Below are 27,840 nucleotides of genomic sequence, written 5' to 3'. Positions count from 1 at the left end.
ATAAAGTGATAGTTATTATGGACAAAAAAAGGGGATAAAATGTGTGAGTGGTTTTGGTGGTGGTTTACAATCTTAAACAGGTAGTCAGGACAGGTATAATTGAGAAAGTATCATTTGAGTACTTATTTGAAGGAGGTGTAAAGGCCCTGAGGCTCAGGATCAGAAAGGAAGACAGTCAGGCAAGTGCAGGTAAGAGAGGGAAAGAGTGGTTGGAGATGAGATCAGAGAAGTAATGGGACAAAATCGGGTGGATCTTTCTAGAACAAGCACCTATCCAAGTCCTTTGTATAAAGGTTTGTAGCCCTGAATTAAATGGGAAGCTGCATAACCATGTGAGCAGAAGAGTAACATGATCTGAATTCTCATTTTGAAAGGATCATTTTTGCTGCTAAACTGTACCTAGACTTATTGGGAGGGTGAGTGGAAGCAGGATCTGACTTGCTTTCCACATTTACAGTTACTACCATCACTGGCTCCTACCTAAATTATTGGGATGATCTACCGTTGTCTCCCTGCTTCCACTCACCCTCCCAATAAGTCTAGGTACAGTTTAGACAGCAAACAAGATATCCTAATGGATTACCTGTGTGTGTGAGAGTGAAAGAGGAATCAAGGATGACTCTGGGTTTTGACCTGTGGACTGGAAGGATAAAGTCACTATCAGCTGAGTTGGAGGATGCGCCGGGGAGAGGTTTTGGGAAAAGAATAAACTTTCAGTTTGGGACTTATTAAGTTTGAAATGTCTGTTACATATTGATGTGGAAACTTTGGGAGGCTGCTGCCATTCATGAATCTAGACTTTCAGGAGTGAGATCTGGGCTGGAGATGTAAATGTGTTTGTTTCTGGCATCTGGGTGAAATTCAAAGCCGTGACACTAGCTGAGATCAATACGGGTTCCCGATGTGCTTTGGGTCTTGGCAACAAGATTTGGCCTATAATCCTAGCAAAGGGCTGAGGTAGACCTCTGGCGACCCAGATGTTTTGGGTGATGGGTGTAGTCTGCAGGAGGTCCCCAGAGGAACAGCACGCATCTCGTACCAGTGTACAAAGAGGAACAAACAAGCCTGGTGATGAGCAGGTGAAGGTGCCATTCCCATGTTTCTGCATGGTTTAGAAAAATTACTTGGCCTTAGATTTTCTCCTTTTTTAGGCTGTGTAGGAGGTGAGACACTCTTAGTCTTAAATTCTTGTTCATCTTCAGTTGTATTTTTTTGGATTAGGAATTTGTAATTATGGAGAGCGTCCTTGTCTTCTTTTCTTTTTATTGTTTTGGCTACTCTACCTGCCAGGCTATTAGAGCCCTACAGTTTGACCCTAAATAAAAGTAGTCATTTTGTATAAAATATGAGCTATTAACAGACATTAGAAGTGAGATATTAGTTGATTACTTAACCCCAATTTCATTGCAGATGATGCTAGCCGAATATCAGAGAGTGAAGTCAAAAATGCCTGCTGCCATTGAGCAATTGATTGTCCCTCACTTGGCCAAAGTGGATGAAGCTCTCCAACCTGGCTTGGCTGCACTGACCTGGACATCACTGAATATTGGGACATATTTAGAAAACACTTTTGCAAAGATCAGTAAGTCTGCCTGAATAATTAGTATTTCTGAATTCTAAAGGCTGAGTTCCTAACATCTGTTGTATAATTTCTTATCAATATAGAGATATAAATAATGAAATGGGGAGTGTTATTTTTAAGCTGTTTCATAAGAAATTGTTCCAAAGCATGTGAATTCAGTAATTTCCTGGAAACTATAAATATTCACTATTTAATTTTATCCCGAGATTAACCACGTATTTTCATTTATTTGTATTTTTGGACATTAGGATTTAAAGTATATTTAGAGTTATTCAGCTTTTTATATAAATAGGTTAGTGTATTTTGAGAGCTTGATTTGAAAGATGTGGAGATTTGGATAGGGTACAGTGCTGAACAGCAGGATAAATGGGAAAAATTTAAACGAACACAATTTTCCTTAAAAAGAGATATAATAGTCTAAAATATATGTCAGGTAGTATATTCCATAAAATGCACTTTTCTGGAATGTGTACAGGTATGTCGCAAAGAAGGGCTCAAATATGTCTGGGAAATCCAAGAGGAGCAGTTGGACAGGTTTCTTTGCTGGAGGAGTTTTCAGAGCCTTTAACATGCCAGTGTCTAGTAGGTCTCCAAAAGTGACCTTTTGCGTGTGGCATTTCCCAGAATTCCTTGGCTGCCTTCCAGGAGGACACATTAACACCTTACAGATCCTCTGTGGCAGACAGTGTAGCACAGTCTGGAATATGGTAATGGTTTTTTGGTTTTTTTTTCTCAGAAAGACTTAGACATTGCTATTGTCCTCTCCTAGCCAGTGTCTTACACCCTCTCCTCTGCATGGCCCAATCCTCCCAACTCTTATAGCCCAGGGTAAGTCTTGCCCCTAGAAGGCTATGCTGATTACCTCCTGTGACCGCTTCCTCCTGTGACCTCCTGTTGGATTTATATTTGGGACCAGAGACTTGATATTTTGGTTGTCTTCTAATGGTTTAGTACAGTTTCATCTTTCTCTTCAAACAGACTGCAAAGGGCCTGAATATCAGGCTGTGTAGTTTTTTTTTCTTTTTTTATTGTAAATTGATAATTTATAATTGTATAGATTTATGGATTCTGTGAAGAGGGAGTTGCTTGGGGAAAAATTGATGGGGTACAAAATGGTGTTACGATTTATGAATGCAATGTGAAATAATTAAATCCAGGCTGTTTAATTTTTATACTTCTTTTGTGTTATTCTCAACTGGGTGTGTAGTAGACATTCATATACTTGCAGATTCATAATTGCAATAATTTTATATACTCAGTCCTTCTTCATTTCTTTATCACTGTAACCCCGTTCCTACACCTCAAGCCCATTACCTTATTTCTGGATACCTCTTCCTGGGCTTCCCTTTTAGATCACTCTCGTGATGCCTCCTTTTATCCTTTCTCTCTCTCCCCCGACTCCGCGCCTCAGGTCTCTCTCTTGTTCTGGTATTTATGGCTGTTAACATAGTACCTAGTCTATTTATAATCTAAATTGTCAAGAGCTTGTCTTATCACTAGGTTTTCACTGTACTTTCCAAAAAACTTAGGGTTCAGAAGGTCCAGCTATTTAAATAGCCAGGTACTTTATATTTAAGAATATTTGAGAAGTACTGGGTTGGAGGGGAGTAGAGTGAGAAATTATGGTTGAGCCCATACCTCACCTTTGTTAGGCTTTATAGATTGGGAGCTGGACTCAAAGACAAATGATAATGGAGTTTTTGAATATGAATGAATATCAAGCCAGAGATGCTAAATGGCTTTTAATGTTACAGAGATGTAAGAAATAATAATGAGTTTAGAACCCAATTTCCTTGCTCTAAATTAATATTTCTTCCAAAATACGCCTCCCCAGGAAATAAAACAAGAGGAAATTGGATAAAATTTCCTAAGGAGGCACTTATGAAATGTATAAAAACATCATAATAAGAGTTATCATAATCAAATTAGAACAGGCGACCAAGATAGACTTTAGTAATATCCTTCCTTTAGAACATTAGTATTAGAGTATTAACAATTTGGATGTTTTATTAGAATGTTAGCTGGAGACAAGGAACTAGTTTCTAGAGAAACTTCTTGTTCTTGTTTTCTATTATGTTTTTCTTTTTGTAATTTAAGGAACTAAAATAGAACAAAGATGAAGTTTCTTTGAGAGAAAACTGTGTAAAATCTCAAGAGCAGTTGGATTTTTATTGGATTAGTAAGCCAGTCCTACTTACAGGTGGTCATTTGCATGATGCATTTAAGAGAGTATAGATAATCTGGGACACTATCCACATTGCATAATCCTTGACTTGATCACATCTGCAAAATCCCTTTTGCCATGTAAGGTAACGTTCACAGGAGATTAGGATGTGGACATCCTTGGGGACTATTTTTTTCAGCTTAACACAGATGTCCTTAAAGATGAAGAAGCAGTCCGTTAGAAAGAGTAGAGAATTTTATTGCTCACACAAACTTAAATGAAAGTATTGGGTCTCTTTTAGTATTGAATCAATTTACCAGGTAGAACTATTTGGTATCTTGAGTAGCCTCTTTAATAATTAGCTTAGAAACAATAGAAAACTTTTAGGCTTTTATTCTTTAGGAAATAAAGGTATTTATTTAAGGAAGCGTTTACATCTCCGATACAGCATTGGCATGTAACGTTGACTTTCCTGTATTCAATTTCTGCTTTATTTCCCGGGAGAAAGAAGTATTAGAAAAAGAGAAATTTTACTGTGTGGTATCTGTTGAAAAATGTATTACCCTTAGATGGAGATCCATTAGTAATCATTCCTACTTTTGATGTGCAGTTGTTGTTAGTTTGCTTCAGCGTTGGCCTTTGCATCCATTGAACTTAGCATTCAATATTACTTCAGCACAACTAAAAAAATGTACCCTATGATATTTACAGTGAAAGAAAAAATAGGGAACTTTCACTTTAGTAAAATTTGTTGAATACTTCTTGTGGAATAGGCACCGGGTTAAATGTTGAAGATGTAAGGATAAAAAATATGAATTCTAAAGAAGATAAGACACATGGGTAGACAATCTGCGGAGGTGGAAGGATGCTCCATCTGTGGTTTTACAGGAGGAGGGACCACTCCAGTGCACATGGATTCACCCAGGACCTCTGCGGGGAAATGCATTTGAGCCAGATCTTTAAGTATGAGTGAGAGTTAGGCAGGCAGGAGCTCAGAAACTGGTTACAGAGAAGGAACGATGGTCCCAGGAAATAAAATAAAAGGAAATTGGCTAAAATTCCCTAAGGAGGCATTTATAAAATGTATAAAAACTTTATAATAAGAATTATCATAATCAAATTAGAGGGGGCTACCAAGATAGACTTTCCATTCTCCCTACAGAGTATTAGTATTAGAAGGTTAACAATTTGGATATTTTATTAGCGACAACCAAGTGTGAATCAGTGGGGATCTGGGGAACATACGTAAGTGAGAATCTTTAAAGCTGATTTTACTACTGTCATTTAATCAAGTGTTGATTTTTTTAAAAAACAAAATGTTTTACTTAATCTCTTTTATTTACTTTTATTTTTTCCCAAAGAGGACCTGGAGTTGCTGCTTGACAGGGTCAATGATTTGATTGAGTTCCGCATCGATGCCATTCTAGAAGAAATGAGCAGCACGCTTCTTTGTCAGCTTCCCCAGGAGGAGCCGCTAACCTGTGAAGAGTTTCTCCAAATGACAAAGGTCATTAAAGCCTTGATTTTTTTGTTTAAAGATCTGGTGATTCATTTTCCTATAAAGGTCACTTTTTTGAAGTTTAAGTTAGATTTTTTTCTCTACTTGGAGTGCTCTGTGATAGATGTAATTCAAACATGGAATCTTCTGACAATAATTTGCCAACGAAGAGAAATGTATCTAAGTAAGCAGTCACTTAGCTATGAGGAGCACATCATTTCAGATCAGTAGGAGAGAAATTGCCATAGAACACACTTGGAATTTTTCCATTTTTTAATGAAGGATAGAGCTATCTTGCAGAAGTGCTTCTCATAAGCTAGGGTTAATTAACAAAACAATTGTTTTGAACAGCTTCTAGACAAAATTTCTTCTTTAAACATTTTTGTTGAGGGGGGTTTCCCAAACTAGTGTTCTATAGCACACAATTCTGGAGTCATTGCTGGGAATCCTGAGAGAGGCAGGGAGTGAGTGCAAACTGCTTAGGGTAAAGACTGTGCTTACAGATCCACTATACTTTAACATATTAAGATAAAGGCCCTCAGAAGATCTCCATTTAACCTTTTTTTTTTTTTTTTTTTGGAGACGGAGTCTTGCTCTGTTGCCCAGGCTGGAGTGCAGTGACGTGATCTCGGCTCACTGCAACCTCTGCCTCCCGGGTTGAAGCAATTCTCCTGCCTCAGCTTCCTGAGTAGCTGGGACTACAGGCACACGCTGCCATGCCTGCCTAATTTTTTGTATTTTATTAGAGATGGGGTTTCATCGTGTTGCCCAGGCTGGTCTCGAACTCCTGAGCTCAGGCAACCTGCCCACTTTGGCCTCCCAAAGTGCTGAGATTACAGGCATGAGCCACTGCACCTGGCCCTTCATTTACCTTTTCATAGCTCATTATTTTTCCCAACACATTTGCAAATGGGACACTTTCTTTCCTGTGCCAGGAGTAAGCTCCTGGGAGCAGTGCTCCATGAAGTGCCCCTTCAGGCATGTCACGTTAGCGTCATTTCCAGTATTCCCAGTGGGCATCCTGAGGATAAGGACTCCTTGATCACGATTTTAATAAGGTGTGTTGGAGTCCCCAAGACCACCCTCACTAGGAGGACTCACGGAACTCAGCACGTAGTTGCACTGCCCTGACGTAGTTAAGAGATGCAGCCGGATCATAAGGAACAAAGACAGGTGGTGTGTGGGGAGTCCCTGTCCAGGCTTTCTCATGCTCTCTCCCTCCTGTGAGGCTCGCCCGGAGCTCACCATTCCCTCTGTGCAGTGTTTCTGCCCAGGGAAACCTATTAGAGACTCAGGGCCCAAGGTTCTTACTGGGTCTGGTCACACACTCTGCTTAGCATGGACCAGAATTCCAGACTCCCAGAAGGAGTCAGGTGTTCAGCATAAACTACATTGTTTGCACAGGCAGTTTGGGCACAGCAAACTATCTTTATCAGCAGGGCAACAGGGGGAATCTCCCAAAATCCAAGCTTCCAGACGCCGGCCAAGGGACCACCTCCCAAGCAGGACTTTCTAAGGAGAGCAGTTTCAGGCCTGCTGTGTTCACCCCTTTCTGCATATATGGCAGGTTATAGGAAGTCATTTTATACTCAGAACTTACTGTCTACATGTTAGAAATTTCTAGTCCCTTCTCCTCACATTCACTAACTGTGGGTACACCTAACCATCCTCTTGTTCTTCCCTATCATTTAAAAAACGATTTCTTCCTCTAAGAAATCACTTGCCTCCATGGTTTTACTCTTACCCCTTTTCTGATGATTGTTTTATAAAAATACACTTGTTTTAAATTTAAATTTAAAAGAAAGTTTTAGACTATTTTAAAAATGGAAAGAAACTAGCATTTTAATCAATTACGCCATCATTATTATAATACTAATGCATTTTAAGCTTTTTAATAAAGTTGTGATCTCTATTCCATATGTATCAGGTTTTGAATAGTACTTTTTTCTCCCAGTTAACATTTCCTCACAAAATATTCTTCATGTTGTTACATGGCTTTCATAAACAGCCTTTTAATAGTGCCTTCAGAATATCCTATTGAGTTGATACACTGTAATTTACTTACCAGTTTCTTATTGCTGAACCTTTAGATGGCTTCCAAAGTTTTGCTAATTCATCAAGAAGCTGCAGTGAATATATGCATGTATCATGTATTTTCTCCTTTAGTGTTATTCCCTCCCCCAAAATAAAATTATTGTGTCAGAGAGTATGGCCTTATTGGATGGCTGTTGATATTGGTAGCTAAATTGCTTTTCATAAGGATGTTATCAGCTCACAATGCCACCAGCAATGCAGTAGTACCAATTTCACTTCCAACAACCACTGTTTTATTATAGTTTACTACTTTTAGTTTAAGTAGCAAAATCGTGGAACCCAATTTGAGTTTGCATTTTTGATTACCAATATAGGTATTAGTAAATCATTTCTCTTGAGTTTATTTGAATTCATGATTCAATTATGGAGAAAAATGAGAAGGATGATGGAGAAAAGGAGTACCTGACAGAAAGCTGTGATTTTATGTTCATGGTCACTGATGACTTCTATGGTTAGATTTGAAGGGAGGGAGTGAGAGTGCAAGCCATGTGAACATTTTAGTGGAAGAACATGCCAGGCAGAATAGCATGTGCAAAGGCCCTGAGGTGGAGGCATATTGTAGCTGGAGAAAGGTGTTGAGTTGAAGTACATTGGGTGTTCATACGCTCAGGTGGAAAATCAGTAGAGAGGAAGAAAGGGGTAGGCTTGGTTTCTGAGGAAGCCAGAGAAGCTGTGATTCAGAACTCAGGTTGTGGAGTTTGCCTTGAATAAAAGGAGAATGATTGCATTCACCAAAACAAGAGGAAAAGGGGCTCATGATGGAGGCTGATTTGTCTTCTGCATGAAGGCAGTGGGAGTTGTTTGAATCCCTGTGTCATGACCTCCATTTGCTTTGTGCTGTAGAAATCAAGGTCATTCTTTGAGTATGGTGAGGAAGGATGGTGTAACGATTTGAGGACACAGGGCTTTTGAAGGCACAGCTATTATGGAGCTTGGTAGAGGGAAGTGGCCATAGTCACGTAGAATGATTCCCGAGTAGCATTAGGGGCCAGTTTGAGTTTGGGGACCATGAATTCCCAGTGCCAAGCATCTGCATCACCATGACCTACGCGTGCCGGTGGAGAGGGTAGGTCACCTGGTGTATTTGGGTTGGGCGTCTCCTGGGTGGGGCGGTGGAAGGTTGAGAGAGTGATAGAGTAAAGGATATTAGCAAAACAATGGTTGAAGTGTGAAATCATGTTAGGAGAGGGCATGAACCACGGAGTGAGGGTGAAGAGACCTGGAGAAGACATGGCATCTAGTAGGTTCCTGGTTTGCCAAAGCTGAAGCATCATGGGAATGAGGAAATGGTGGAGCCCCATGCTGATTATTCAAGGAGGACACCACTCAGGATTGAAAGACAGGCCCTTTTGGTGGGTTTCAGCTTTTGGGTGTCATCATGGAGGTTAGTTGTTGAAATGAAGCAGGATAAGTGGAGGCAGCATCTTTCATTTATTTTATTTGTCCTAGGGGATATTTTAATGAGTCTATTTATTATTTCTTCTTCCTCATTGCGTTTATATTCTGCTTTGTTAATTTCTATGATGTTTACATTTTTATGGTTATGCCTTCTCAAAGAGAGAAAGAGTTAAGAGATGTAAACAACGTTGTTGGAACTATATTAGTCTTTGAGAGGTTATCAATCTCATCTTCTAGAACCCTCAATACAAAGGAATTTTATTATTTCAAACACGTCCTTGTGTTACTGAGAGGACTGAAAGAGCTGCAAGTTAATTGAGGATTCCCTGTGAGTGCTGGCCCTGAAAATGGAGACCACATGTGTGTTTCTTTCCAAGGTAGAGTCAGAGGACTTAAGATTCAGACTTTAAAAAATATTAGTATTCTCTCAGAGAATTGAGGAGTTAGTTTACATAGAATGAGATGATTAACCTTTGCATATATTTAGGTCCTGTGGATGTTTGTGATTTTCCAACCAATAATAATAACAAGCACTTCTTGTGTGCTTACTTTATGCCAGGCACTGCTGTTAGTATTTTACTTGCATTTATTTTATGGAATACTTGCAAAAACTACAGTGAGTTCTACTATTATCACCATTATACATATGAGGGAATTGAGACTGAGAAGGATTTTCAGGATCACACAGAGCAAGGATTTGAATCCTAGTTTCAAGCCATATAAGTTTAAAGGTGTATAATGCTGGAACTTGGAATGGAGCTGGACACTGTGCCTAGCTGACAGTCCATTGTTTCATGGGCTTACTTTCCAGCCAGGTGGTAAATCACTGATTCTGTGTATATCATCCATCTATAACTATCTGTCTACCTAATCTCCTCCAGAATTGATCACCATGCCTCAAATCATATTAGTTTATATTTATTAAATCCATTCTTGAGAAATGTACAATATAGTTAGAGGGGTGGGTAGTGTCTTCGAAATTAATGAGGGGATGACTATGGTTTGTTGGCAAAGACAAGGAGAAAAAGAAGGGTGGCTGGATCCGATTTATGTGATATGAAGGAAATGTGATGAGTAGAGAGGCTGCTGATGGCTTTTGAAGATATTTTCTCTACTGGTGGAGAAGTGCCTGTAATTTTGGTACATCTACACTGATCCAGTTGGTTCCCTTGTCCTTAACACATTCCTTTACAGGACACCTGGCCTGTGCTATTGTGAAGGATGTGGCCAAGCATCACTGGGGCTAAAATCTCACCTGGAGGCTGAGCCACAGCATTGCTAGCACTGTTTCTGTGCTCTCAAGAGCTAGATAAACCATATACCACTGTGCTATCTTTTTTTTTTGGTTAGGATCTTTGTGTAAATGGTGCACAAATACTACATTTTAAAAGCTCATTAGTGGAGGAGGCAGTCAATGAGCTTGTAAATATGTTGCTGGATGTGGAAGTTTTATCTAAAGAAGAAAGTGAAAAAATATCCGATGAGAATAGTATTAATTACAAAAATGAAAGTTCAGGTAAGAGATGGGGTAATGAAAGGGTCTTGTTTTTCTATGACATTTACTAAAAACTAAAACTAATTTTCTACATAGCAATTAATTTCATACTTCTATAAACATCCTCTCAATTTTCTAATGATATGTATAAATCTGAAATTATGGCCCTGAGCATATTTTATTGACTCTATGTTGTTAATTCCTACCACTTTTGGTTAAACTTTGCAAACATGCACTTTGCATTGGCCCTTGTTAGCTTTCTTTGCATTTATGTGTGGGTGGGTGTTTTATTTTACCTTATCAATAGAGTTTGATGGATTATTGACTGGAATTCCCCTCGGAGAGCGTCTAGACTGAGCACACCTTTTACAGGACAGAGGAGAACACTGGGATGTGAAGAAGGGAAATTATCCCCCCAAAGTGTTAGGGCTATTGGTGGGAGGTAGCACCAGAACCCAGGTCCTTGGGGGCCAGTGTAGCTTTTCCAGCCATAGCTCCTGCCTCTCTTGTTGGCTGTTTTCTTGTATTGAGAAGGAGATGCTTCCATCAATCCATCTGGTTCCTGATTTCCTCCTCCTGTGTTTTGATGTCCTCACTTCCTAAGAAGTGTGATGTTTAAGTGATACTAAACTTGCATGTAATTTATCCTTTAATTGCAACAGATGATTCTATCTATCTATCTATCTATCTATCTATCTATCTATCTATCATCTATCTATCTATCTATCTATCTATCTATCTATCTATCTATCTATCTCCATCCATCCATCTAACTTATCTCTATCTCTTTCATCTTGTAACAGCAAAAAGAGAAGAAGGAAATTTTGACACCTTGACATCATCCATTAATGCCAGGGCCGATGCCCTGCTTTTGACGATAGTCACAAGGAAAAAGAAAGAAACTGAGATGTTAGGGGAAGAAGCCCGCGAGTTGCTGTCTCATTTCAACCATCAGAACATGGATGCTCTTCTGAAAGTTACAAGGAATACACTAGAGGCCATTCGCAAACGTATTCATTCCTCTCACACAATTAACTTCCGGGGTAATAATCTCATATGGTTTGCTTAGTGGATGATTAGGCATAGTTGCTGGTGTGTGTGTGTGTGTGTGTGTGTGTGTGCGTGTGTGTGTGTGTGCGTGCACGTGCGTGTACATTGCTGTTAAATTTAAGTAATTAAAAATATTCATCTTTTTTTAATTTTAATTTTTTGAGATGGAGTCTCGCCTTGTCGCCCAGGCTGGAGTGTAGTGGCACGATCTCAGCTCACTGCAACGTTCGCCTCCTGGGTTCAAGTGATTCTCTAGCTTAGCCTCCCAAGTAGCTGGGACTACAGGTGCACGCCGCCACGCCCAGCTAATTTTTTGTATTTTAGTAGAGACGGGATTTCACCATGTTGGTGAGGCTGGTGGCAAACTCCTGAGCTCAGGTGATCCGCCCGCCTTGGCCTCCCAAAGTGCTGAGATTACAGGCGTGAGACACCACGCCTGGCCATATCCACCGTTTATTTAGTGCCTTCTTGTAATTTTAAACATTATGAACTTTGATCATCCCAACAATTCTATTAAGTAGATACTGTCATCACTCTCATGTTAAATCAGAGAACTAGAGCACAGCACAGGGAGGTTAAATAGTTTGCTTAAGCTTTTGTTAATAACATGAAAATTGGTAGTACATTTAATCTTTTTGTAACAAGATGAAAATATATAAAATTATTTTAATTGGTGAAAGAAAAAATACATACTTTAAAAGAAGTTATATGGAAAAGATTCTTTCATTGTTAAATCATTAAGTTTGTTAGCCAGTCTTACAAAGTGGAAACATCTTACTAGTGTCACACTCTTCAAAGGATATATATGTATTTTACTATTTTTATGCTAATTTAGTACTTTCTAGCTGGTTTCCTCATTTTCAATAGCATCATCTTTTCCTCAGCACAGTTCAGTAATAGACGTTGTATTTTTCAGGTGGGCCACAAAAATCTGTCAAATCTAGAGAAATCCTGAAATTAAATTTTAAGTTAAAAATGGTAAAAAGAAAACAAATAATAGTAATTAATGAAAACTGAAATAATAGGATAATAAAATTTTTAAGTATATTTTGAATATTGGCATTTAAAGGAAAGCATCTTTAATGTTTAATTAAAAGTGGGTAAATGAAAGTGGAAACTCTGAAAGATTTTTTTTTTGTTTGGTACCATGGCTTAGTATGTTTTACTTCATTCAGGATGGAGGATAGTTCTTTTCTTTGACACAGGGTTATTACTAGAACTTGATAAATGTTGGCTGTTAGGCTAAATATTCAATCACAACTATTTCCCAGCTTTTCTATTACAGATATTTGCAACTACATAAAGTTATGTATGATACACAGACACATATACATACATGTCTATATCTACATACCTATACCTATGTTCAACCTTAAAAGCTCCTTCTATATGAATGGCGAATTACACTTTATTTCTTTTCCATTTTTTTAACTGTTCCACATTTGGATTTTACACACCATGGTAGGAAAGGCCTATGATTTATCTGAAATTCTGAAGTGGTTATTTGTTCTAACTTTGGCTTATGCTGACAGTCTTGTTCTTCATTCCTGGCTTACTTAGCTACATTTAACTAATTTGTTGGCATCCTGTTATTTGGAAGAATCATCTTTAATATTTTAGAGAAGTGTTTATAATTTAGCCTGATCCCACACAGTGGGTTTCTTTGTGGAGAGTATTCCAAGAAGCTGTAAACAGCAAAAAATGCCTTGAGTTCCCCTGAACTGCTTTGTTATATTGAGCAATACCAGATCCTCCATTAGTTTTAATTGACTCATTCATTCAACAAATATTTATTAGATTTTATACCTATTATGTGTTGTTTTAATTTTTATGGTTACAAAGGAAGGAAATCTTATTTTAAATTAAAAATGTGAATTCTTCCTTGTTTTGGGTTAACTCAGACAGTAACAGTGCCTCTAACATGAAGCAGAACAGTCTGCCCATTTTCCGGGCAAGTGTCACTCTGGCCATTCCCAACATCGTCATGGCCCCTGCCCTGGAAGAGGTACAGCAGACCCTGAACAAAGCCGTGGAGTGCATCATCAGTGTCCCTAAGGGGGTCAGACAGTGGAGCAGCGAACTGCTGTCCCAGGTGGGTGTGGGGTGCAGAAATGGTTTCATATGGAAACCACTTCTTTTACAGATGGGACAGAGCTGAAAAATATCCTTTTACATTGTAGAAAAAGATACAAGAAAGAAAAATGGCTGCTTTGCAGAGTAATGAAGACAGTGATTCTGATGTTGAAATGGGAGAAAATGAACTTCAAGGTAAATGTTCTTTTAGTCTTTTAAAAGAGGCATTGTAAATCAGCATTCATTGAGCTTAAATGTTTTTTGTCTTACAGGCCCCAGCCGTCCCGGCTAAGTGCAATCTCTAACATGGAGGTTCACCTGGTCTCTGCTTCACCTCGATCCTGGGATTACAAGCGTGAGCCACCGCGCCCGGCCGAGCTTAAATGTTTTTTAACCCCTCCATGTAATTCTTAATTTATTTTACATCAGAATATTAATCTATGAGCCAATTTGAAGTTGACAAAGTATGAAGGTCCACGTATTTTAATATCACCATTTTAGTTGACTTCTGTTAATATGGTGAATCACATTTATTGATTTGCGTATATTGAACCAATCTTGCGTCCAGGGGATAAATTTCACTTAATCATGACGAATGATTTTTTAATGCCCTGTTGAATATAATTTGCTAGGATTTTGATGAGAATTTTTGCATTTATATCCACCAGTGATATTGGCCTGTAGTGTTTTTAAAATTGTAGTATCTGTGGCTAGCTTTGGTATTGGGGTAATGCTGGCCTTATAAAATGAGTTTGGAAGTATTCCCTTCTCTTCAATTTTTTAAAGTGCTAGAGAAATATTGATATTAGTTTTTTAATGTTTGGTAGAATTTAGCTGTGCAACCATCTGGTGGTAGGCTTTTTTAGATTGTAGACTTTAAATTACTGATCTTTTTTTCTTACTATTGGTCTGTTTAGATTTTCAATTTCTTCTTGATTCCATCTTGGTAGGTTAATTATATGTTTCTAGGAATTTATTCATTTCTTCTAGGTTGGCACAAAATTGTTCTTAGCATTCTCATGATAATTTGTATTTTGGGGTTATCAGTAGTAATATCTCCTTTCATTTGTGATTTTATTTACTTGAGTCCTCTCTTTTACTTAGTCTAGCTAAGGATTTGTCAATTTTGTGTAGCTTTTCAGAAAACCAACTTTTTGTTTCATTGATCTTTTCTATTGTTTTTCTAGTCTCTAGTTCATTTGTTTATGCTCTGATCTTTATTTCCTCCCTTCTGCTAACTTTGGGCTTGTTTGTTCTCCTTTCTCTAGTTCTTCGAGTTGTAATTTTAGGTTATGTATTTGAGATCTCTCTCCTTTTTTGACTTAGCTGTTTATTTTGCTATACCATTTCCTCTTACAACTGCTTTTGCTGCATCCAATAAGTTTTGATATGTCATGTTTCCGTTCTCATTTGTCTCAGGATATTTTAAAATTTCTCATTTAATTACTTCTTTGATCTGATTTGAGAAGTTTTTTTCAGAACCATATGGTTTTATTTTCACATATTTAAAACATTTGCATGATTTTTCCTGTTTGATTTTTTTCCTGATTGATTTCTAGTTTCATATGATTGGTTTGGAAAAGATACATGTTATAATTTGATCTTAAGTTTGTTAAGACTCGTTTTGTGTCTAACATATGATCTATCATAGAGAGAATGTTCTGTGTGCACTCGAGAAGAGTGTATATTCTGTTTCTGTTAGATGGAATATTCTGTCTGTTAGGTATATTTGGTCTGAAGTGTAGTTCAAGTCTAATATTTCTTTATTGATTTTGTTTAGATGGTCTGTTCAATGATGAAAGTAGGGTATTAAAATCTCCTACTATTATTGTGTTCTAGTCTGTGTCTCTCTTCAGATCTGTTAATAATTGCTTTATATAGTTAGATGCTCCAGTGTTGGGTGTATATGTATTTACAATTATATCATCTTGAAGAATTTATTCCCTTTTATTATATGATAATCTTTGTCTCTTTTTACACTTTTTGATCTGAAGTCTATTTTGTTTTTTCATTTATATGAAGTTTATTTTTTCATTCCTTCACTTTCAATCTATGAGTGAACTTTAAGATGGAATGCGTCTTTTGTAAGCAGCATATAGTTGGGTCTTTTTGTGGTCTTTTAATCCATTTGGCCACTCTATGCCTTTTGATTGGAGTATTTAATACATTTACATTCAAAGTAATTGTTGATAGGTACAGACTTACTCTTACCTTTTTGTTAATTGTTTTCTGGTTGTTTTGTAGATCCTTTGTTTCTTTCTTCCTTTGTGGTTTGATAGCTTTCTTTAGTAATATATTTTGGATCTTTTTTTTTCTTTTGTGTATCTGTTATAGCCTTTTGTTTTGTGTTTACCCTGAGGCTTACATAAAACATCTTATACTTATTATAGGCTATTTTAAGTTGGTAACAACTTAATTTTGATTGCATATATGAATTCTATACTTTTGCTCCCCACCTCGTACATTTTAAGTTTTTGATGTCACATTTTACATCTTTTTATAATTTGTATCCCTTAATAAATTTGTGTAGCTCTAGTTGCTTTTAGTAGTTTTGCCTCTTAACTTTTTTGCTGGAAATATTAATGATTTACCCACCACCATTACAGTATTAGAGTGTTTTGGATTTGCCAATATACTTACTTTTATCAGTGAGTATTATATTTTCATGTATTTTCATGTTACTAATAAGTGTCTTCTTCCTTCAGCTTAATCTCCATTTAGCATTTCCTATAAGGTGGGTCTGTCTTGTGGTGATAAACTCTCTCAGCTTTTGTTTGTATGAGAAAGTTTATACCATCTCTTTTTTTTTGAAAGATAGAATTGCTGGATATAATATTCTTAGCAGTTATTTTCTTTCAGTATTTTCAATATATCACTTCACTCACTTCTGACCTGCAAGGCTTCTGCTAAGAAATCTACTGATAGTCTTGTGAGTGTTCTCTTACATACAATGAACCACTTTTCCCTTGCTATTTTCAACACTCTTTATCTTTAGCTATTGACGATTTGATTATAATGTGTCTTGGTGTGAGTGTTTTTGAAATAATCTTATTTAATGTCCTTTGGGCTTCCTGGAGCTGGCTTTCTATTTCCTCCCCCAGGCTTGGAAGTTTTTGCCATTATTTCTCTGAGTGTGTTTCCTCTGTCTTTCTTTTCTCTTTCTGGCAAGCCAATAATGCATAAGTTGTTCCTCTTGATGGTGTCCCATAAGTCTGTTAAGATATCTTCATTCTTTTTCATTCTTTTTATTTTTTGCTCCTCAGATTGGATGATTTTCAGTGACCTCTCTTTGAATTCACTGATTTTTTTCTAATTCTGCTTGATCTAGTCTTCTGTGGAAACTATTAAATTTTTGTGTTCAGTTACAGCATTCTTCAGTTTTATGTTTGCTGTTTGGTGCTTTTTTATACTTTCTGTCTTTGTTGACGTTCTCAGTTTGTTTTTGCATTTGTCTCTTGATATTGGTGAGGATCTTTATGAATATTACAGATGGTCCCTGACTTACAATGGTTTGGCTTCACATTTTTTTTGACTTTATAATGGGGTTATCAGGAAGTAACTTTATAGTAAGTCAAAGAGCATCTGTACTTAGAATAGTTTGACTTACAGATTTTTAACTTTACAATAGGCTTACTAGGGTATTAAGTGCATTATTGACTTAGGATATTTTTGACTTATGATGGATTTATTGGGATGTAACCTCATCACAGGTCAAGGAGCATCTGTATTTTGAATTCCCTGTCAGATAAATCAAATATGTCCACTTCACTCAGAACCGTTTCTGGAGATTTATTTGGTTATTTTATTTGAACTGTATTTCCCTGTTTTTGTTCATTTTCTTTGACCCTCTGTGTTGGTTTCTGTGTATTATAAAAGATAGCTACCTCTTTCGGTCTTGTCAGACTGACCTCATGTGGGAGGATCTCACTACTTTGACTAGCCAGAGATTTCAAGATGCCTCTCTAATCTTAGTGTTTGTCCAGACTGCCGTCTCTATTTTTTGTCCCCCCTACCCTGGAGGTTCAGATATGATATGTCCTGTCAGTATCCCTAAGACTGGTAAGGTAGGAGCTAGATTCTCTAGATGTAGCTGGAAATGTTGGAGTGTTGAATGCATGCTCCAATTTTTTCTGTCTTCACAGTGAAGCTGAGCACAGGCATTTATCTTCAATTCTCTGCATTAAGCCAGAGAGAGGATCTGTGGCAAATGCCTGCAATCATGTTCAGGCTGCATCCTCTGATTCTGGGGAGATAACTGATGGAAGTTGGCCCATTGTACATCCACCTGTTTGTTTTCCATGGTCTCTGGCTACTCAAAAGTGCAAAGACCCACTGACTCCCAGAGCTAGCTAGATCATTAAAGAGACAGTCCTTTGGGTAGGAGCTATAGAAGTTATGGCACTTGGTGCATGTCGTAACTCCTTCCAGAAAGAATGGCTAGGCCTAGGTTTATCTCTAGGTGAGCCGGAGGGAAGACTCATGAAGTGCTGAGCTCTGGCTCCAGCTGCTGGAGGGCTCCTGTTTGTTTGCCTCATTAGCTCTCTGATGTACAGTTTTTAGAAGCCAGGCCATCAAGTAGCCACTGAGGGGTGCCAGAAGCCCCTTCCCAGAAAGAAAACAGAAGCTGCACATTCTTGATCCTTTTCTGCGTTGTTCTGAGGGGTTGTAGCCCCTGGTAGTGTTTCCATGTCCATTTAAACTTCCTTTCTGTTTTGTGATCTAGGGAAATTCACATATGCCTAATGCCCTTTCTTCACGTAGCTAAGAGGTTTAGGGTTGAGTCCTTTGGGAGGTGGCTGCAGAAGTTGGGGCACTCAGTGCATAGCATTAACCCCTTCTGGACAGAAGCAGAAGACTGTTTTTTAAGCCCCTTCTCTGCACTGCTCCTGGGGGATAAAGCCTGTTGAAGTGCTTGTGTGCTCATATTAAATGGCCGCTTCTTCCTGTGGTCTAGAGAGACACACAAATGCCAGTCCCGTCTGCTCCCAGAGATAGGAGTTTTAGAATGTAGTCCCTTGGGTGGAAGCTGTAAATGTTGGGGCACTTGATGTGAGGGAGAAACAAGGGGCCATGGTTTTAAAGCCCCATCTCTGCACAACTTCCGCAGAATGAAGCCTCTGTAAGTGCTTCATGCCCGTGTAAAGCCATCACTTTTTTCTTGTGGTCTAGAGAGACTCTTGTGTGTCTAATCCACTCCTCTCTCAGAATTGGTGAATTAAGAGCCAAACCATGGGGAACCTTAAGAGTTATGGTGATACATGTGAGGTCCAAAGCCTCATTTCCACAGAGAGAAACTGTGTGTCGCAGATTCCTTTCCCAATTCTCTGGTTCAGTGCCCAGGCCAGGATCCATGTCCAAGTGTGTCTCCACTTTTCCTGCCCTTTGATGTGGATATGTTTTTGGTTATAACATAAGTAGGAGTCTCTCCACTGGTCTGACTTTCTCTCAGATGGAATTGATCTGAGAATAGATGTGTATTGGGTGTGTCCATGGATGGAGGGAGAGCCAGGACCTTCTTATTCAGCCATGTTGCTGACTTCATTCTTCTCATTTCCCAGATTTTTAACTTTTTTGGCCTACCTCTTATTTGCCCCCAACTAATATTATTATTGCCTCAGGCAGCTGTGAAGTTAAGCAATTGTTGCTGATAGTCTTTTGACAAATGCCATGGGGATAGGACTTTTTTTCTGAGAGAGTTCTGAGTCAGGTCAAATAAAAATAAACTATTTGAACAAGGCTTTTCCAGGGAGCTCCCAGACAGCTCAAAGACTGAGAATTCTGTGGAGCTCCCTAAGGAGCTCCAAGCCCAGGCTGGCCCTTCCAGGGACTGCTAGGCTGCAGGTGGGTTTTTTTCCTCCAGTTATAGTGGTTGTAAGGCTGCTGTTTTTCAAGGCTACCCTATAGCCAGAGAGCGGCAGTGGGAATAGAGCAAGTCAAAACACCACAAAACTTGCTGTTGTTACCAAGATTTAGCATTGTTCTTGAATAAACACTTTTTGGATTATTGCAAGCTTTGATTAATTTACAGAGTCCTGAAAAGTTGACATTGACAACTCTTTCCATTATTTTCATTGCTTTTATAAAGGAGAAGATTTTCAGAAGTCCTTGCTTTACTATTACAGAACTATCCTCATCTTCTAAAAGTACATTCTTGTGCTAGTAGTGTAAACTTTTCTCTTCTTTTTTTCTTTTTAGATACCTTGGAGATAGCATCTGTAAATTTACCCATTCCTGTGCAAACCAAGAACTATTATAAGAATGTTTCTGAAAACAAAGAGATTGTAAAATTAGTTTCTGTGCTTAGCACAATTATCAACTCCACCAAAAAGGTATGTCAAGAGGGTCTGGCAGCCGGACCTTTTGCTTTGCAACATGCACTTGTGTGAAGGGGAACATCACAAAGTTGTCCTGTATGTAGCCTGGGTCTCACACACTGTGCTTTCAGGGAGCAGCTAATGGCATCTTGTGTGTGCTCAGCAAATGTTTGTCTAACTGAAGATCTTTCATTCTAGATTGCAAGGTGAAAGAAAATTATTCCTACTCTCATATTGTGTTTTGTTTAATGCTTTTAATATCTTCTTTTAATACAAATGAATCTAACTTAAAAAAATCTAATATGTTCCACAGTACGAGTCAGACTGTTGTTATAATTCACCTTCAAAGAACCAGTGATATTAACATATTTGAAATAGAATAAGGTTTGTAGTCATTTTTTCATATTTGAGTAGCCTGGCAAATGTTATAAAATATCAGATAAAAATTTATTTATATCGCCACATAGAAATTAGATGAAACTGAGAATGAAGAAGATATTAGTATTATCAATACAAACTTGAACTGGAAATGAATGTACATTGAAGGCAATTTTTTCTTTCCACATAATCTCCTCTCAACTTCCCCTTTTTTGTTCATGCAAATCTATTTTACAGACAAAAAGATTTAAAACCCTGAAATCATCTTTTTTTTTTTTTTTTTTTTAAAAAAAACTCTTGTAATTCACATGGCCAGTAAGACTTGTTGACTTGTTAATAATGTTTCCCACTGTTCAGTAAGTGCATTTTTTCTATTACTCAGTTTTGATCCAATGAGTTACATTCGTTTGAAAGCACTCTGAAAAGCTTCCATTGCTGTAACAATGTGAGAAAATATTATTAAGTTCAGTTTTCATGTGTTCCCAAGGGAACTGGAAATCTTTTGCATTTATACACTTCTAATTTTCCTTTCTTAATATATCAAAGGTCCTGTATTTAATTTTCCCCTAGGGACAGTATTCAGGTAACTCAATAAATATTTATATTTATCTAGTACTTAGATTATTAAGCTCTATACTGAATGATAAGCAAAGTATTCCATGATAACAATAAACATTCAGAAATATTTTCAAGTGCCTCAGTATTCCTAGAAAATAAAATAAATCAGCAATAAGATCCACTAGTTTCTCTAGTGTGATCAACCACTATTATGAAAATCTAAGAGGAAGAAATCATAGTTAAAATTAACATACAGTGCTGGCAACAAAATACTTATCTCTGTGTCTTTTTTTTTTTTTTTTTTTAAGGAGTTTCACTCTTGTTGCCTAGGCTGGAGTGCAATGGTGCAATCTTGGCTCACTGCAACCTCCGCCTCCCAGGTTCAAGCGATTCTACTGTCTCAGCCTCCTGAGTAGCTGGGATTAGAGGCATGCACCACCACACTGGGCTAATTTTGTATTTTTAGTAGTGACAGGGTTTTACCATGTTGGTCAAGCTGGTCTCAAACTCCTGACCTCAGGTGATCTGACTGCCTTGGCCCCCCAAAGTGCTGGGATTACAGTCGTGAGCCACCGTGCCCAGCCTCTGTGTCACTTTTATTGTATTTGCTTTTACATTATATGAAGGAAATGCTCAGATATTAGTTTTCCTTAAAATAGTAGAAAAGGTTGGCATTTATAACAACTTGAAGAACTTATTCCAGATTTATAGGATAGCCAAATTGTTTCTGGGAGAATATATGTACACTTAGTCATAGTATTAGATGTAGCCAGCCCTCCACAGCCATAGACCTTTCTGAATGATTCTGCCTCAACCACAGAAAATCCATTCAGTATAGAGCTTAATAATCTAAGTACTAGATAAATATTTATTGAGTTACCTGAATACTGTCCCTAGGGGAAAATCCTGTTGCTATAGCTGATTGGATTAGAATGTAAACCCAACCTGCCTTTAGCATGCCCATAGGTTGGTCATCAACTTCTAACACAACCTGGCTTAAAAAGATGAGCTGAGGCTGGATGTGGTGGCCCACGTCTGTCATCTCAGCACTTTGAGAGGCCAAGGTGGAGGATCACTTGAGGCTGGGAGTTTGAGACCAGCCTGGCCAATATTGTAAAACTCTGTTTCTACTAAAAACACAAAAATTAACTAGGCATGGTGGCGGATGTCTGTAATCCCAGCTACTCATGAGGCTGAGGCATAAGATTTGCCTGAATCCAGAAGGCAGAGCTTGCAGTGAGCTGAGATGGTGCCACTGCGCTCTAGCCTGGGTGACAGAGCGGGACTCTGTCTCGAAAAAAAAATATATAGAAACGTTGAGCTGGACCAAACAATCAAAATAACGTTGGTTACATAATCAGAACAACTCTACATATGTAGTTCACCTAATTTTCCTATTGAGGTCATTTTCCTTTCAAGGCCTGTGTTACCTCCATGTGAAAAAGTTCCAATTTAATAAAGACAGACACTTTAAAAGAATACCCTCCAACATATTTAGTTAAGGTATATTCTTAATATTATAAGCTTGGGTGGTGAGAGAGTCCGGATTCTGGAACTTCTATCCATTTCTGGGAATCTTCAATAATCTGTAATTAATTCTTCAAACCATCATACATATGTGAATATGTCTACATGCTGTTGCAATGCATTCTTGGTCTGCATGTCAACACTTCAGTTCATGTAAATGAATCATTTGTGGTTGGGATAGGCAGTGATAGGTTTAGCTTTCTGCATTTTAATGGATGGGAAGTATCAACATCCATTAAACCTGAGACTCGGAGGGACATTTTAGCTGTGTGTGGGGAGTTGGAGTGGAACTGCTTCTTGGTTTGGTGCAGATTGGTGCAATTTACTTAAAATAATCAGACCATTTAGAACCCTGTAATGCTCAATTATTTCAAATAATTGCATTTGTTATTCTTTATCAGCTAAATTTGTTTTTCATGCAGATGTAACTCTGAAATCATAATATAAGGCAGTGGAAAAACTTGATTCACAAAGGAATTAGAAATGAAGAGACAAATTTTTTGGCTAGGCTCAGTGGCTCATGTTTGCAATCTCAGCACTTTAGGAGGCCGAGATGAGAGGATCACTTGAAGCCAGGAGTTTGAGACCAGCTTGGGTAACACAGTGAGATCTTGTCTCTACAAAAATAAATAAATAAATAAATAATAATTAAATAAAAAAGACAAAATTTTAATTATTTGTAGATGATACAGTTGTCTACCAAGTAAATCCAAGAGGCTAATCTGAAAAATTGTGGCCCAACAAGAGTTAAGTTAGTCATCAATGGAAAGATAATTATATGAATTTTTCATAGAATACAATAAACATGTTCCTGAAAATCGTCCTGTTTTGAGAAGTTTCATGTATAATATTAAATAGTAGGGATTATGAGAAAAACAAGATTGAGGCAGACACAAAATCTAGGCAATTTGTAACCAGGGTAGTAATAAAAACAATAATAATCATAGTAAAATATAAACAGTAACAATCATAGTAAAATATTCACACATTTAATAACGCTATAGTAATTACAGAACTTTACTATAAAACATGAAAGAAGCTTGGTAGAAGTGGGAAAAGGAACAGTCGAGATTGTGGAGGCATAGAAGCAAAGATAAACTCTATAAAAATCAGGCCAAACTCTGCAAAGAACATTATTTCTTTGTTGTTCTTTCTCTTTTGATTGATATTTATTTATTTATCTATTTTTATTTGTACAAATTTATGGGATACATGTGCAATTGAGTTATATGCATAGATTGCATAGTGGTCAAGTCTGGGATTTTAGGGTATCCATCACCCAAATAATGTACATTGTATCTATTAGCGAATTTCTCATCACCCTCCCTTCTGAAGTTGATGAGAAATCTGACTCTTCTGAGTCTCTGGTATCTATCATTCTGCTCTCTATGTCCACGTGAACACTTTTTTTTTTTTTTAGCACTAACTTATGAGTGAGACAATACGCAAAGATATTCTTAAGACAGGTGGTAGCCAAATCAGTCCAAAAGGAAGAAGTGATGGAGGGGGAGTGGCACACAGGACTGTACTCCTCTGTGGCTTGCTGCTTTAGCTGGTACAAAGCAGTAGCATTTGTTTTGCTGGGAAAAATAGCATTTGAAAACATGACCTCTGCATTATATCAGCACTATCCCCTATTTACCAACTGCCAGAGAGTCATTTCATCTTTACAGATGCATACTTGGTTAGCAAACTAGACTGTTCATTTACAAATAAATTTTTAAAAATGTATATGCCACTCATAGCCAGTTATAATAATAGTGGAAAAGATCTTGTTTACAATGACAACAACATTGAAAAATACCTAGAAACATGTGTAATAAGAAGTATCTGGGGTCTCTATGAAGATTATGCTAAAACTTAACAAGGAATTTTTGAAAAAGATGACAAGATATGGAAACATGCACTATGTTCCTGGTTGGTAAGATGTAGTATTGTTCAGATGTCAATTCTAGTTATATGAATTATACATTTTATGTGATTCCAGGCAATCTCTCATTGGAGTGATGCTCGCTACGTTCTGTTTGTCCTTTGTGCCCCTAAGATCTAATCTCCACTCCCTCCATTTATCTGACCTTAGGCAACATGTCAGTAGATTCCCATTGAGGCTTCCAGTGGGTTCAGTCAATGAAGAATCTTGGAGGAGATCTGAGGGGAGGGGGAAAGAGGAGAATGACCTCAAAGTATATTTTTCATAGCACCTTCCCTGTAGTATGACCTTGAGCTGTGGTTTTTGATCTAAGGCCCAGCTCCAACCAAGAGGGCCCTGTCCACAGGATCTTCAAGGACTGTCTTCTAGTTTCTAGAAACTGCTCCTCCCCTGTTTCGCTAGGGATGACAACAGTGAAACTGTTACTAGCCCTGGGCTACTGTCCACACTATTGTATATAGTCCCAGTTCTTTGGCATTTCCAGATAATCACACAGTTCACTAAACATTTTAATAAATCCATAGGAACCACCAGCAGTTGGCAAATATTCACTTATATCATCGTTCCTTTCAGATTCTTCCTTCTTAACATAAATCTGTTGTTATTTGCATTCAGGAAGTTATTACATCCATGGATTGCTTCAGACGCTACAATCACATTTGGCAAAAGGGAAAAGAAGAAGCCATTAAGACATTTATTATGCAGAGCCCCTTGCTTTCGGAATTTGAGTCCCAGATTCTCTATTTCCAAAACCTAGAGCAGGAAATTAATGCTGAGCCTGAATATATCTGTGTGGGTTCCATTGCTCTGTACACAGGTTGGTTCATTTTCTTTCATATAATTATATAAATTAGCCAGTATTGTTCTGTCTCTTTACCTAGATTAGTATTCCAGAGAGTTCTACCTGTCTTAAAGATTGACTTTATGGGCCTCAAGCTTTAAGACCAATTTGTAGATTTTTAAAAAATTTCCTTCTGCATAATTATTGATTCTGGAGTATTTTGAACACTTTGCTGCTAAACCTTAAAAAAAAGGCTAAGTCAGAGAAAGGAGATGTCTGTTATATTTTGAATTAAAATTTACCCTTTATTTAATAAATAACAATAACAAACATTTGAGGCTTATCCCAGAGGGTTCTGATATGTGCTTTTTAAAAAAAAGCATTTTGAAATGTGTATTGAGTTGTTGTAAAAACAAACTTTATAAAATGAATGAATGTATAATGACTAGGAAAAATTATGATTTTTTCCAGTTCCATTTTTTATGGGTTAGAGGGCGATAAGCTGTAAAGTATTTACTACTGGAGAACAGCAACACTTTGACTTTTCATACTGATTTGAGTTTTTAAACTGAACTGTAGACATTTGGGTTTTTGTAGCTGACTTGAAGTTCGCCCTGACTGCTGAGACAAAGGCCTGGATGGTTGTCATTGGACGCCACTGTAACAAAAAATACCGGAGTGAGATGGAAAACATTTTTATGCTTATTGAAGAATTCAATAAGAAACTAAATCGTCCAATTAAGGACCTAGATGATATTCGGATTGCAATGGCAGCACTGAAAGAAATAAGGGAGGAGCAAATCTCCATTGACTTTCAAGTAGGACCTATTGAGGTAACTAATGATCATTTGTTCATTATAGAAATATTTCTACATGTTGGATGCTATTAGCTGAAATATTGACTGGGTCTGGAGTGAAGTTACTAAATGGTTGCTAAACCAAGACAATAATTTCAATATTGTTGATGATACCGAACCCCTATAGCACGCCTTCCATGGGCCAGTTTTCTTCTTCACATGTCTCCTTCAAAGCAGAGCCTGAGATAAAGATTTCTGTGCAAATGATTTATTGATGAGTGCTCACCAAAGAAGGGGAGCGAGGGAATCAGGAAAGGAAGCCAATCAGCTATGGACTAAATTCAGCCTGATCCCGTGGGTGCTCTACAACATCAATTGAGTTGGGCCCTCCTTCATGCAAAGGAGAATACCCTTTTTACTCCTAAGTCAGTAGGAAATGGGCTATAACCTCCCCATGAGAAGGCTCACATTCAGCTGAGAAAAATCTTCCAGGGAAGGGACAGCTGCACTCCTTATAGCCAGCACTCTCAGTAGTCGGGGATGGGAATACCAGCTGGTAATCAGGACCTGGATGGGGCACTAACAGTGTCCATATATGCATTAACTCATTTCATCCTTACTACGGCTCTTACTCCTCGCATAAGGAAACTGAGGGTCAAAGAAGTTATGTAATTTGATCAGTGTTGCACATCACTTTTATTTGTATACCATATCATGCTATCTTTTCCAGATGAAAATGTCTTGTTTTTCAGTGAAGTCTGCTTTTATTGACTTATTAGTTATAATATTATCAACATACATAGTGTAATTTAAGCAATGGCAAAAAAGACAGTTGATTTCATTACAAGCAGACACCCTTGAATAGATTCACTTGAGTAAACATCATCCGTTTCTAAGGAGTCTCCTTAGAAATCTCATATTAAGCCACCAGCAAAATCAGTCTTAGCAACAGCCTTTTTTTTTAAAAAAAACAAAACAAAACAAAACTATTTTCCCTAATTAAAAAGTAGCATTGTAGAAAAATTAGAAAACACAAAACAATTGTATAAAACAAAACTTCAAAGTTACCATAATCTTGTCAATCAAGTACATACCAAGATGTTGGTATATTTCTTTCCAGCTCCTTTTCATGTCTGTGTATGTGTGTGACATTTTGAATTCCATTTTTATTAATCTTGTAATACCTATATTATCATTAGAAATGGGTAAGAGTGTGAATTATTAATATCATTAATAACTTTTCTTAATCATAATTGTTGGTGCATATCTTTAAATCTTATTTGCCACTTGTGATTGTTGACAAAGACCCAAGAGTGGAGACGTTAAGGAAAAGCACTTCTCAGCCATGGAGGCACCGTGGGGTCAGGGGGTGTTGTTAACCTCCAGATGAAAATGTCTTATCAGAAGTGGGTCACTATATTTGTTATTTTTAAATAAGACTAGTTTAATTGTAGTATTAAAGAAAACTCCAGTTGTAAAAGCATCATCTTTTCATCACACTATAATTGGAATGTCTGGAATTATACTCTGATGGTCCAGATCAGACTCTGTTCTCCCATTTTCTGCATCCCTGTTTGAATTTTGAAAATTTTCACATTACCATGAGAATGGTACAGACTACCACACATTTTCGCTTCTGCTGTGTTGGGCCAGGGGGATCACATGGTCCAACCTGCTCTCCTTGGGTTGAAACATAAAGGCTAAGAGACATTTCTTTGTGCAGGGTTAGGGGAGACCCTCAAGTATGAAGAGGAGGTACAGTAACCGACAATCCTATTTTCTCTCACCTAGGAATTAAGAACAAAAGTAGAATCAAGTAGACAAGATCAAAACATCACCTTTATGCCTGATGGAAGTTATTTGGAAGACATAATTTAGTGTATTACTCCAGTTATTCCCCTCCCTTTCATACCCCCAAACATACACACACACATTATTAGCTAGTGAATACTAAATCCCAGGATTATTATACTTCCTCATCCATCAGAGGCAGTGTTGGAAAGCTGTAGGTCTTTGTATTACCCTGACCCAGTTTATGGCACTGAGGTGCAGACCACAGACATGTCTCCACGGAGAGGGAGGGAAGAGAGAGAAAGGCACTGGGCTATCCTTGCTCAAATCAACAATTTTTCCCCCAAATTAATAATCAGGCACTCATTCCACCTCTATGGGGAGGAGTAATGGTGGGAGAAGAGACTAGG

At 37.7% G+C, this 27,840-nt stretch overlaps 1 protein-coding gene across 1 annotated transcript in view; it reads left to right on the top strand.

The window, feature by feature from the left end:
- DNAH5 (dynein axonemal heavy chain 5) overlaps positions 1–27,840 on the top strand; it is a 329,923-nt gene that overhangs the window by 123,082 nt on the left and 179,001 nt on the right. The window contains exons 17-25 of the mRNA XM_058430225.1: positions 1,411–1,582; positions 5,108–5,253; positions 10,087–10,252; positions 11,035–11,274; positions 13,183–13,373; positions 13,462–13,549; positions 19,550–19,683; positions 24,677–24,878; positions 25,440–25,675. Coding sequence (XP_058286208.1) covers positions 1,411–1,582; positions 5,108–5,253; positions 10,087–10,252; positions 11,035–11,274; positions 13,183–13,373; positions 13,462–13,549; positions 19,550–19,683; positions 24,677–24,878; positions 25,440–25,675 — 1,575 coding nt within the window. The remainder of the gene's footprint in view (positions 1–1,410; positions 1,583–5,107; positions 5,254–10,086; positions 10,253–11,034; positions 11,275–13,182; positions 13,374–13,461; positions 13,550–19,549; positions 19,684–24,676; positions 24,879–25,439; positions 25,676–27,840) is intronic.

The sequence above is a fragment of the Hylobates moloch genome, unplaced genomic scaffold, assembly GCF_009828535.3.
Source record: "Hylobates moloch isolate HMO894 unplaced genomic scaffold, HMol_V3 SCAFFOLD_17, whole genome shotgun sequence".
Classification (NCBI taxonomy): Eukaryota; Metazoa; Chordata; class Mammalia; order Primates; family Hylobatidae; genus Hylobates; species Hylobates moloch.
The sequence above is the reverse complement of the archived record's forward strand: the minus strand, read 5'-3'. Positions and strand labels throughout refer to the sequence as shown.